This window comes from Ambystoma mexicanum, chromosome 6p, assembly GCF_040938575.1.
Source record: "Ambystoma mexicanum isolate Mex_15411 chromosome 6p, UKY_AmexF1_1, whole genome shotgun sequence".
Lineage (NCBI taxonomy): Eukaryota > Metazoa > Chordata > Amphibia > Caudata > Ambystomatidae > Ambystoma > Ambystoma mexicanum.
In genome coordinates, this window is record NC_090935.1 from 22,692,678 (window position 1) to 22,705,823 (window position 13,146).

At 45.7% G+C, this 13,146-nt stretch overlaps 1 protein-coding gene across 2 annotated transcripts in view; it reads left to right on the plus strand.

Annotated features, from left to right (window-relative positions):
• Positions 1 to 13,146, plus strand: part of LOC138511160 (uncharacterized) — a 267,800-nt gene that overhangs the window by 135,822 nt on the left and 118,832 nt on the right. For both annotated transcript variants that reach the window (XM_069626663.1, XM_069626664.1), the window contains exon 3: positions 1,442 to 1,682. In XM_069626663.1, the coding sequence (XP_069482764.1) occupies positions 1,442 to 1,682 (241 nt within the window). The remainder of the gene's footprint in view (positions 1 to 1,441; positions 1,683 to 13,146) is intronic.

Here is a 13,146-nt window from a genome sequence, read left to right on the forward strand (position 1 = left end):
ATTTCTTGGCCCTGCTTGGTCTTTGCCCGGGTCTCTCTGCCTTCCTCCCTGGAATAACTCTGTACCTGATTTGTTGCCTCAGCGTTCCTATGGGAGCGGGCGCTCTCCTCGGCTGTGGTGGAACCGCTTTGAGTTTTCCTATGTGCTCTTCAGCGTTTACCCGTTGCATCCATTTCATTTTCTCTGCTACCTTCTGTGACTTGGAGTTTGCTGCTTCCAACACTGGCCCACTGCGCTTGCTGTGGTCGGCTTCCTGCAGAAGGAACCCGACCGCGACAAGCGCAGTGGGCCAGTGCTGAGAGCAGCTGAGGCTTCGCGCTTGGCTCCATGTAGGAGTGGCCAGCCTCTCAGGCTGTTCGGCATGCTGTTCGGCATCTGTACCCGGCATGCTGGCTGGGTGCTGCTGCCTCCTGGTCCGCCCCTCGGAAGGTCTTCCGCTCCAGCAGCTTACTCAGCAGGATCTCGTTCTCTTCCCATCTCATTTTCACCAGTCCTTGGTATTTCCTTCTGTAATAAGACTGGCCCATCACTGGTTCCCGTAATTCAAAGGAAGATGTTATCATCACCAGGTCAGAAACCATATCTGTCATTATAAAAGGGTCACACACAGTACCAACACATGCAAACAATGGGGGTGCTGTGTTAATGGAAGGTTGATTAAAATCCCTGCTTGTGGATTCCTTTTCCCCTAAGGGCGGGGTGGGGGGGACCACTTCCAATGGGATACTGCTTGGCCTGTCCCCTAGTGGGTGGGTGTAAAGAATAGTGGGCTCACCTCCCTAGAACTAATTCCCTGGATTCATCAGAGGACCCTTTTCTCTCTTATCAGTGAAAGAAGCAACATTCCAATGTGTGAGTCCCGCTGTTCGGGGCAGCGAGCATCATAGCGCAGCAGAAGTAGCGTGCAGCGTATGCAAACAGAATGGAGGCCCACACAGCGTAACCAACATCAACTCTGTATTGTAACCTGTCCCTCGAGCCTTCCTGCCTCCACACATCACTTCCTTTTCCCTTTGCCCCTCCCTAACCCCGCCTCAAACATAACAATGTGGATATCCACAACATGACACCATGTGTGCAAACCAAGGAAAAACTAGCAGTTCCGATGATTGCATTGGCAGAGTGTCTGTACCACACAGCTCAACCTATTGGCAGCCCAAGGAAAGTGAAATCAGGTGTTTGCTGTGGGTCCCCATTGAAGGCAATGCAAATGAATGCACTTTTTACTTTTGGTAAAGGTTTTCCTGGACCGGTGAGTCCACTGAAGTCTATGAAAGGCAAGTGGTGTTGTGAGGGGGTTAAAACAGGCCAAAGGCGGCTGAAATCCTTCAAATGCTTTGATTTGGATGTGATGTGTGTCCCTCATTCCATCACAAGTCTTTGGAATGTGCGAGGGTGTAAAACCCCCAAATGAGTCAATCTACTCTCTTCTCCTCTTTAGCATCACGCTGTCCTCGCACCCGGTCAGACCATTGTATCCCAGCAGCGAGAAATAATAAGTCTTCTATATGTGAAATTGGGACGCCATGATGGATCTACTTGTCGACAATACGCAGACCTCTGGCGGCAATACACTGGAATTGACAATCCAACGTTCTATATCCGGGTGATCAACTGGGACCGTTCCCAGATCCAGCTGGTGTGTAATCGTGGAGGAGATGCCCCTGTCTGCCCAAACTATGGTGAGTATAATGCATGCTCCGTGACTCGACGTATGTATGTGAACAGCAATGCACATGTGTCAGCTCCGCCAGTAAAGCATGTCCAGCAAGTTTTCATATAATTCAACAATGTAGGACTGACTTCTTTATCTTGATACTATAGGAATTTAAAACCATCCTGTGTTTATTTGATTTATATTGCCAAAAACTAAGTTAGACCCAACAAGGTGTCAAATAGCACGAGGGTACAGTACTATAATTTCTTAATATTGCTACACACAGAGGGATTGCATAGTATGAGGGCATTGAGAAGGGGATATAGAGGGTGAGACGACATGAGGAAACAGTAACAGGATTCATTAATATTGAGGCACTTGGAGGGATTGCATATTATGAGGGCATTGAGAACGTGATACAGAGGGTGAGACGACATGAGGATATATTAACAGGGTTCATTAATATTGACGCACTTAGAGGGATTTCTTTTTATGAGGGCAGTGAGAAGGATATGAAGGTGGTGATACAGAGGGTTAGATGACATGAGGAAACAGTAACAGGGTTCATTAATATTGAGGCACTTAGAGGTACTGCACATGTGGGGTAACTCCCAAACAATCAGACATAGAAAACAGAACCCGCTAGGGAAAAAGGCTTGGTGCACCCTTTTTCGAATAGAACAAGAGCTTTATTTTGTATACAAAAAGGAAAACAGCGACAAGGTGTTATAAGTCCGCTGCCGCAGTGCTCTCTCCCCGCCTAAAAGTATGTTTCACCTTATAAACATGAACATCGTCCTTCATGACGCATCCCCCACCCTCATTGCCTATCACCTATTTACATGCTAATGGTTACATATGGGCCCCTCTACAATTGGTTAGGATTCTTCTCCTCCATCTTCTCCACACATGGGTAATGGCCTCTTTACCTCGAAGCGCTGCAAGGCAATTGGTTAAACTTTAAAAGGCACCACTCTATCCTTACTCCTACCCACATATTCACCTGGTCATCAACATGAACTCGGCAGATAACTTCGATGTCAGCTTGGTCCATGCAAGGAAAGCAACTCTTTTTCTCATCCCAGAAATGCGGGTGCCCCCATCACGCCTTCCCAACGCAATCGTATAAGCATTGGCATCACCCTTCGCTCTCCCTTGTACAAATCACATACCTTGTTGTTCTAGGCTCCACCTGTGTCAGTTACCACTCCCAAGAGGTAGGCCTGATGTCCCACTAATTCATCCAATTCATGAAAGAGTTAAGAATCTGATTCTAGCACATCATATAGTTCAAATACAGTGACCATTATTCTGGGGGGCGCTAGTGTCCTAAATGTCAAGAACTCTTCCCCGGCTCCCAGGAGTGTGGCCTTCGTAATGGGCCACAGCCCTTCTCCTATTTGGCTGCTCGCATTCCTTCGTAATTGTTCAAAGGTTTGACCAGATACAATTATATATGGGTGTACATGCGTGTTCCCTAACATGCCAGGGAATTAGAATGTGATAAGCAAGAAATGAGGATTCAGGCCTGCTCTTAAATGCAGTGTTAGTTCATGTTATAGATGTCGCGCACATGCAATGTATTCTACATAACAATATTGCAAAGAAAATGGTTACTTTCCCCTATACAAGCTTCAAGAATATGTGTCTCCCGCCAGTTGATTCCCCCATAAGGTTCCCCTTGTCCCCTACACCACCCTTTACAAATTATCCATATTTTAATATATTTTCTACATTCTAAATCGTTTGGGGGGATGGTAGCCTGAACGTGCATCCCAACACATATTATGACGGTAGTTAGAAGGTGACATAGAGAACTATGTGACAGGAGGACACAGTAACAGTATTCATTAATATTGAGGCACTTGGATGGATTGCATATTATGTTGGCAGTGAGAAGGTGATACAAAGGGCTATGTGACAGGAGGACACAGTAACAGTATTCATTAATATTGAGACACTTGGATGGATTGCATATTATGAGTGCAGTGAGAAAGGTATGAGGGAGGTGATACAGAGGAGTAGGTGACATGAGGATAGAGTAACATGATTCATTAATATTAAGTCACTTAATGTCTGCAAAAAATGTTTGTTCAGGGGAGCGTCAGTGTCCAAGAAAATGATTTTGAGGGGGTGGAAGTCCCGGATCCCGCCTAGTCCCAATGATTGGGTTGATGAGATGGCTTCTTTGGCGGCTATTGAAAAGGTGATATACAGGAGCATGGGAAAATTGCACTTACATGCTAAGGTCTGGGATGTGTTTTTGAATATGTTCTAGGGTCATTTCCTTTCTTTTTTTTTCCTTTCTTCTTCTCATGCTATTGATGTTGGTACCCTTTTTATGCAATGTTGTGTGATTGTTCTTTTATATGATTTGTGTATTCTTGTTCGGTAAAATGTAAATAAAGAATAAAAAAAAATATTAAGGCACTTAGAGGGATTGCATATTGAGGGCAGCAAGGAGGATATGAGGGTGATGATACAGAGGGTTAGATGACATGTGGATACAGTAACAGGATTCATTAATATTGAGCCACTTAAGGAGATTGCATATTATGACGGTAGTGATATGGGTCTGAGGGAGGCGATACAGGAGGTTAGATGACGTGAGAATACAGTAACAGGATTCAATCATTTTGAGGCACTTACAGCATATTATGAGGGCAGTGAGAAAGGTAGGAGGGAAGGGATATAGATGGTTAGATGGCACAAGGATACAGTGATAAGACTCATTTATGTTGAGGCACTTAGAGGGATTTCATATTATGAGGGAAGTGGGGAGGATATGAGGGTGGTTGATACAGAGGGTAAGATGCCATGAGGAAACAGTAACAGGATTCATTCATTTTGAGGCACTTATAGGGATTGCATATTATGAGTGCATTGAGCAGGGTATGGTGGGAGGAATACATAGAGTTAGATGATATGAGGGTACAGTAACCAGATTCATTGATATTGAGGCACTTGGAGGGATTGCATATTATGAGTACAGTGAGAAGTGTATGAGGGAGGTGATACAGTGGGTTAGATGCCATGAGGATACAGTAATAGCAATCAGATCTATTGAGGCAATTAGAGGGATGCACATTATGAGGGCCGTGAGAAGGTGATATAGAGGGTTAGATGACATGAGGATACAGCAACAGTATTAATTAATATTGAGGCACTTGGATTGCAAAGTATGGGGGCAGTGCGGAGGATATGGGGGTGGTGATACAAAGGTTTAGATGACATTAGGATACAGTAACAATATTCATTGATATTTAGGCACTTAGTAGGATTGTATATTATGAGGGTAGTGAGAAAGGTATGAGGAACGCGATTCAGAGGATCAGATGGCACGAGGATACAGTAACAGGATTCATTAATATTGAGGCACTTAGATGATTGCATATTATGAGTGCAATGGGAAGGATATAGGGAGGAGATAATGAGGATACAGGAATAGTATTCATTAATATTGAGGTACTTAGAGGGATTGCATATCATGAGTGCAGTTAGAAAGGTATGAGGGAGGCGATACAAAGGGTTAGATGACATGAGAATACAAGTTGCCTAGAAACACTTGTGTACAGGCGCATTATAAATTCCATATCATATCATATAATATATCTGGAGCGTGTCAGTAGAGTGAGTGAGGCAGGCGTCGCAGACCAGACCCTTGCAGCCTGTGCAGTCTTTCTTCCTGCTTCATTGAGCACATTCTTCAAGAACTGCAGGCGGACGTGGAGCGGGCCGCGGAGTGAGGTAGTAGAGTGAGGCAGACATTGCAGACCAGACCCTTGCAGCCTGTGCAGTCTTTCTTCGTGCTTCATTGAGCGGTTACCAGACATTTGGTCGAAAAAAATTGGTCGACCAGACAAATGGTCGAACCAATTTGGTCGAAAACCAAATGGTCGAATTTTTATTTTTTTTTATTTTCACCCCTTTTTTTTATTTTTTTGGGGGGGTCCCCCCAACCCTCTTTTTTTCTCTAAAAACCCCTTTTTTTAAAAAACGAAAACCCGAAAAATAAATATATAAATAAAAAAAAATTCGACCATTTGGTTTTCGACCAAATTGCGTCGACCAAATGTCATTCGACCAGTTTTCAGTCGACCAAATGACTGGACACCTCATTGAGCACATTCTTCAAGAACTGCAAGCGGCCACGGAGTGAAGCAGTAGAGTGAGGCAGACGTCGTAGACCAGACCCTTGCAGCCTGTGCAGTCTTTCTTTGTGCTTCATTGAGCACATTCGTCAAGAACTGCAGGCGGCCGCGGAGAAGGCTGCGGAGTTAGGCAGTAGAGTGAGGCAGACGTCGCAGACCAGACCCTTGCAGCCTGTGCAGTCTTTCTTCGTGCTTCATTGAACACATACTTCAAGAACTGCAGGCGGCCGCAGAGCGGGCCGCGGAGTGAGGCTGACGTCGCAGACCAGACCCTTGCAGCCTCTGCAGTCTTTCTTCGTGCTTCATTGAGCACCTTCTTCCAGAACTGCAGGCGGCCGCGGAGCAGGCCGCGGAGTGAGGCAGTAGAGTGAGGCAGACATCGTAGACCAGACCCTTGCAGCCTGTGCAGTCTTTCTTTGTGCTTCATTGAGCACATTCTTCAAGAACTGCAGGCTGCCGCGGAGTGGGCTGCGGAGTGATGCAGTAGAGTGAGGCAGACATCGCAGACCAGACCCTTGCAGCCTGTGCAGTCTTTCTTCGTGCTTCATTGAGCACATTCTTCAAGAACTGCAGGCGGCCGCAGAGCGGGCCGCGGAGTGAAGCAGTAGAGTGAGGCAGACGTCGCAGACCAGACCCTTGCAGCCTGTGCAGTCTTTCTTCGTGCTTCATTGAACACATTCTTCAAGAACTGCAGGCGGCCGCGGAGCGGGCCGCGGAGTGAGGCTGACGTCGCAGACCAGACCCTTGCAGCCTCTGCAGTTTTTCTTTGTGCTTCATTGAGCACCTTCTTCCAGAACTGCAGGCAGCCGCGGAGCAGGCCGCGGAGTGAGGCAGTAGAGTGAGGCAGACGTCGCAGACCAGACCCTTGCAGCCTGTGCAGTCTTTCTTTGTGCTTCATTGAGCCCATTCTTCAAGAACTGCAGGCGGCCGCGGAGCAGGCCGCAGAGTGAGGCAGTAGAGTGAGGCAGACATCGTAGACCAGACCCTTGCAGCCTGTGCAGTCTTTCTTTGTGCTTCATTGAGCACATTCTTCAAGAACTGCAGGCTGCCGCGGAGTGGGCTGCGGAGTGATGCAGTAGAGTGAGGCAGACATCGCAGACCAGACCCTTGCAGCCTGTGCAGTCTTTCTTCGTGCTTCATTGAGCACATTCTTCAAGAACTGCAGGCGGCCGCAGAGCGGGCCGCGGAGTGAAGCAGTAGAGTGAGGCAGACGTCGCAGACCAGACCCTTGCAGCCTGTGCAGTCTTTCTTCGTGCTTCATTGAACACATTCTTCAAGAACTGCAGGCGGCCGCGGAGCGGGCCGCGGAGTGAGGCTGACGTCGCAGACCAGACCCTTGCAGCCTCTGCAGTTTTTCTTTGTGCTTCATTGAGCACCTTCTTCCAGAACTGCAGGCGGCCGCGGAGCAGGCCGCGGAGTGAGGCAGTAGAGTGAGGCAGACGTCGCAGACCAGACCCTTGCAGCCTGTGCAGTCTTTCTTTGTGCTTCATTGAGCCCATTCTTCAAGAACTGCAGGCGGCCGCGGAGCAGGCCGCAGAGTGAGGCAGTAGAGTTAGGCAGTCGTCGCAGACCAGACCCTTGCAGCCTGTGCAGTCTTTCTTCGTGCTTTATTGAGCACATTAGTCAAGAACTGCAGGCGGTCGTGGAGCGGGCCGCTGAGTGAGGCAGTAGAGTGAGGCAGACGTCGCAGACAGCGTGGGTCAGCTCGGCTTGTGAGATTACGTCACACAAACTTTACTCACTGTAATCTGCCCGAGTACACAGTCCTCACAGAAACTCATAGAAAACTACATTGGTTTATACCGACTTTAAAGTGGCCCTCAAGTGAAGATTGGAAAAATGGAGGAAGAACATACCTTGAGCGGCTGCACTCCACCTTCTGGGAGGCTCCTCCCGAGTGCATTGGAGGAACTGGAGGAATCATTGAGCTCCGTGATCAAGACTACAGCGGAGGAGAGAGGGCGAGGCCCAGCATCTCTTCAGGCTGGAGGGGAGCTGGAGATTCCTTTGGCATTGACTGCGGCGGACCAGCTTCAACGTGTTGATGGCACAGAAGGTAAGAGCGACATAGACGCTCGCGGCTCAGACATTTTGGGGCACGAACTTAGCGATTCGGTTATAAAGAAAACAGTAACGCAGAAGCGTGTGCTCTGCCCCTTAAAGGACCCGCTCCAAAGTAAGTTGAAATGGGCCCCACAAAAACGTTTGGCCCGAACAGTGAGTGTTAAAACATTTCCACACATGATATGATATGATATGATAGGTTATTTATAACCCGCTTAATACCCAGAGGTTTCTAAGTGCGGACCCGGGGATTGAACCTGTGTTGCACTGTGTCGTCTTGCTTCCAAGGCGAGCATGTTGCCCCTGAGCTATCCTCCCGAGACACATGGCCCAGCAAACAAGCAAACAGACTCCAATAAACATCTTAGAGACTAATGAGAAGGTTGGGGAAGCCGCCCTGAGTATATCATGGGCTGGTGCTTCAAAGGGAGGACATGAAGCCCAGCCTACAACCCAATCGAAGGGGGGAGAACAAAAGCTCACACCCCTGAAAAGAGATAAAAAGCAAAACCACTTACCTACTCGCCAAGGAGATAACCAGTCTCCTACACCAACGAGGGACGAACAAACGAGTGAGTTTGGAAAAAACAGGGGGCCGGGGACGACTGTGTGGGACAAGATACCACACTTCCAAACCCCTTAAGCCCTTCCACGCAGCGAGAAGTAGATACTCTTACAGAGAGCCCTGGGGATCTGGGAGAGAACCAGCTGAGTGAAGCAGGCATCATTAGTGATAAACAGCAACACAGAACAGAATCCCCACCTGAATGTGGCCAGTTGCCGGTGGTGTTAGATGAAGACCCAACCAACCATGCAGCCATGAAGGAGGTTACAGTTGAAATCCACTCTGCTGCTAACCAAGACTACTCTTATGAGACGAGCCAAGGTCAGGTTGGCTCGGGGTGCAATGGGGGCACTGAAAAAGGAGATTTGCAGGACGAGACCATGGAGGATGGGGGTCTCGCGTTTGATCAATCTAGCATCGACGTTGTACAAGAATTAAATTACAAAAGAGTCAAATAAAGAGCCTCAGGAGCCTACCTTGACAACAAAGAAGCTAGAAAACCCACAGATCACCAACAAGGGGATCAATATGAACAATACCAATGACAAAACACAAGAAGTAGATTGGGAAGACCAAGATCTAACTCCCAAACCCCAGATAAGCTTGGAAAAGTCTAAGCGAAGGTGGAATAAAGGCACTACCAACAAACAAGGTTCTAATCTAAACAAAGATGTGGTGGGCAAAGCTGCAAAAACAAACCTAAGAAAGAGAAAGGATTCAAAATAAGAACGTATAAAACTGCATTTACAAACCTGCCCAAGGTAGGTGGAATCTATGAATAAACTTTTTGGCCTAATTACTTCAACTAAGTGCCAAAACCTAGATGAAATCTCGGACACAGAACTATTAGACAGCACAAATTCATCCAAAGGCAGTGAGAAAAGCACGGCATCAGTGCACGTATTACCAGGTCTGAGGAAGAAATCAACGTCAACACCAAATAGATGGCATTTTAACAAATCAAGGACTCACCCAAACACACTACCGGGAAAGCAAAAAATAACAGTCGGGCAGGGAGTACAGCGCCCATCCCAAATAGAAACTCACATTGAGAAACCTGCAAACCTGCAAACTATAAGCCCAAATAACTGGAACTCCAAACTTAAAGAGCCAGAAGCCGGATCAAGACCACCAACAAGACCGGCAATACTGCCGGGAAGAACAAAACGATCCCCGCGGACTGCACCTCCCCAAAAGCTACTCAAACAACATGGTCTCCACTGAAAGGACCACCGCAAATAAAATTACAAGCTACAGGAACCCAAACGGAGGAAAGACAATACAATGACGAAAACCAAGAGCAAACTCCAATAAAATGGAACAAAAGCAACTTTAAGCCAGGTATGCCAGCTACACCAATCCTCAATAGAAGACTTAGTGAGATGACATCTGAAGGGCAAAAAGAATCGTTGCAAAAACAAATAGACTTAATGTCTATAAATTCCACCATAACTATTGCCCTAGGACCATTCTCCAAACTCTATGAGACATTGAATGACACAGTGAAGGATCAGATATCGTTGATAGCTTTGATGCATACAAAATTAACTCTCATGGAAGGCTATATTTTAGCCAAAGAACCAAATATAATGAAGATAATTGAACCCCCCCTCAACATATCAAGAGTCACAGAACAAAAAACAAATGGCGGAAAGTGGCACACAGACTACTCAAGAGGAGAAACAGGACACGCCAAAACAGGGACCAGGAAACCATCTGAACAACTTGACTAAGAAAAACATCAAAAAAAGGAAATAGAAAAACCAAGTGTTTTTACATTTGGCATATTTAGCCACCAGAAGTCCGTCTTTGATAAACAGCTTACTCCCTCTAATAGGAACACTGCTAGGGAAACAAAGAAAGTAACAAAGAAAACAGAGGTAAAAGAAAAAGATAAGATTGTGGCGCAGACAAAAACAACCAATAACTGCAGTCAATCAGCAGATGACATAATAAACTCATCATACAACACAAAGTAGTGGAGGATTTACACAGGAGACGAGGTGGACTTGGACCCCAACCCAACCCCTAGATACAAACGAAAAGCAGTTACCTTAAATCGAACTGATAAGGGGTTGGAGCAGAGGAAGAAGATTTGCATTAGGGAACAGGAACTGGTCCTGCAGCCACAGGGGCAACTGAAGCAAAGAGATTCGAAGGAAAAGCCAGTAAAAGGGACAACGGTGGAAGAAGCAAAATGAGTTGCAATCCCGACCGGGGGTAGAAAGGTGTCGAAAGGACACCGAGTATAAAACAGTTGAATACAACGCCACCCCTGTCTGAAAAAAAGGTTAGGAATGGTCTAACCAGAGAACCTCCATTGAGATATGTCAGAGATTATTAAAAGATAAATCACCAGAACTATCACCAAGAAGGAAAGAACATAGGAAGACGACAGCATCAAAAATAAAAAGCATCTGCATTTTTCAATTGGAACATAAACACCGGGGAAAGGATGAACTAACTTTGAACAGGCAAACTATTATAAACATATACGCCCAGATACCAAAACTGCGTGATATCCAGAGCCATGACTTATGAATAGCCGAAACATGCGAAATGGGGAGGAAGGACAGATCCTACTTACACATTAGATCCCAAGTCATTCGAGAACTGCTACAGAAGGGAGCAGAATATCTCAAAATCTTAGGATATGCTATGACGGAAATTGACCAACATATAGAGGTACAGAAAGACCATGAGAACTGTAAGCCAAAAGACTCAGAGAGAACAACAAGAGACACAAACATTCATGAAATACACCCATAGAGGGAAGAAAGCAAATGCAAAAGAATTGCAATGCAAGGCAAATCAAATGAAAATACAACAAGAAATTGGGATAGAGAAGAGCCGGCATTAACGCAAGACCATAGGCATCGCCTAAGAAGGGGAAACCTTAGAGCCTCAAAAAAGTATGCGTCATCGGATTCAGAGGAAGAAAATATTAGAATAAAACGAAATGAACAACGACAATCAGAGGGGGCTCGCAAGAACGAAAACACTAAACAGGATCGACTGGCTCTAAACATCAAAGACAAACCTGAGGTATTGCCTAGGCAAAAGAACACCATCAAAAGCGTACCCGTCAAATGGACATGGAAATCCTCTTCACCCCATTTAAATGAGGAAAAATAGCAATCAGACAAAAAGGAGCAGTCAGTAGGGACTACCTTCCGACCAAAATCATCAGAACCAAAGTAAACTCTGAAATAATCTATGGACGTGGCCTCCTGGAACACTAGAGGCTTCGCTCACCTAACGACAAAGAGTGATGTAAAATTAGGTAGATGGGACATAATCTGCCTTCAGGAGACATGGCTTCTAAAGAAATCAGAATTGGATGGATACATGATTGTTAATACCCCGGCAAAAAAAGGACTGACTGGGAGACCTATGGCTGGCTTACGCTCCGGTTGTGGCTTGGAGGTGCAGGAAAAAGCTTCAAACACCATACTTATTCCAAGTTCTTTTACTTTCTTGGAAGCACCTAGAGCCCTACGCTACTGTGGAGAATGAAGAAAGGATTCTCTTGATGAATACTTATTGGAATCCGGAAGTTATTACCAACAACGTTTACATAGAATCCCTGAACAACATCTTAGACGAAGCAAGCGTAAACTATTGGTATAACTATACAATAATAACAGGAGACTTCAACCCCATTTTCCTGGGATTGGGAACCAAAGATCTCATCTAAGTAATTTGGCGCCAATTTTGGAGAGAGGCAGGTGATTGGAAAAAACACTAGTGGCAAGAGAACTCCACAAACTACACTGGTTGAGATCAAAAGCAAACTTGGACATAACAACGTGGCAAAGAGGTGACCAAACGGATACAATTGACCACACGTTTGTATCAAAGGAACTCTTAGGGCTGATGAACAAATTTACAGTAGAGAAAACTAAGCACAGCAATCACAATTTATCATATGCAAACTGGTTTAACTTTCAAAAACCAAAACATCGGCATATGCACGACCTTGAAGTGAACGCGAGGGGCAATCGCCTCAAGCTTACGGAGAATGCCATAATTAAGCTCACGAAGAACTACACTGTAATGTGTAACAAAAATACTAACAGAGGGGAAACTGAAGAAGGTATCCTGAACTATACACCACTCTTACAGCAATTTATGATAAAGGGCAAGAACATAGCCCCGCCGTCTGACCATCAACATGCCTATAACCATGAAGTAGTTGTAAGGAGAAGAACGCTGAGAAAAATAAAAAGAATGGCAATAACATCTGGCTTGACAGCGAGCAAGATGAGATGGTATACATCCCGAAAGGAATACAAGTCCTGGATACGACAAAAAAGAGCCTACTTATACCAAATGGATGCCGAAAACATGCTGAAAAAGTTATTTAGGCGGATTATTGGTCCGTTATAAATGGAGCAAGCGCCACCACGAACGTACTGCATAATAGTGTAAGCGAGACCAAGTGGATATCTCACTTCGAGAAACTGTATGGCCCAGTTTACATTGCAAATTGCAGGAACACATGTGGGACTACCCATAAAACTGAGAAAAATCTTTTGTATAGCATCCCGTACAGTGAAGAAGATATCCTGCTACAAATTAAGAAGCTAAGTAATTCAAGGGCTCCGGGTTGTGGTCATCGTTCATCAGCAAGGTATTTAAGAAATGTAATCAGGAACAAAACGTCCCGGAATCATGGCGAACGGCTGTAGTGGTCCCAATTTTTAAGC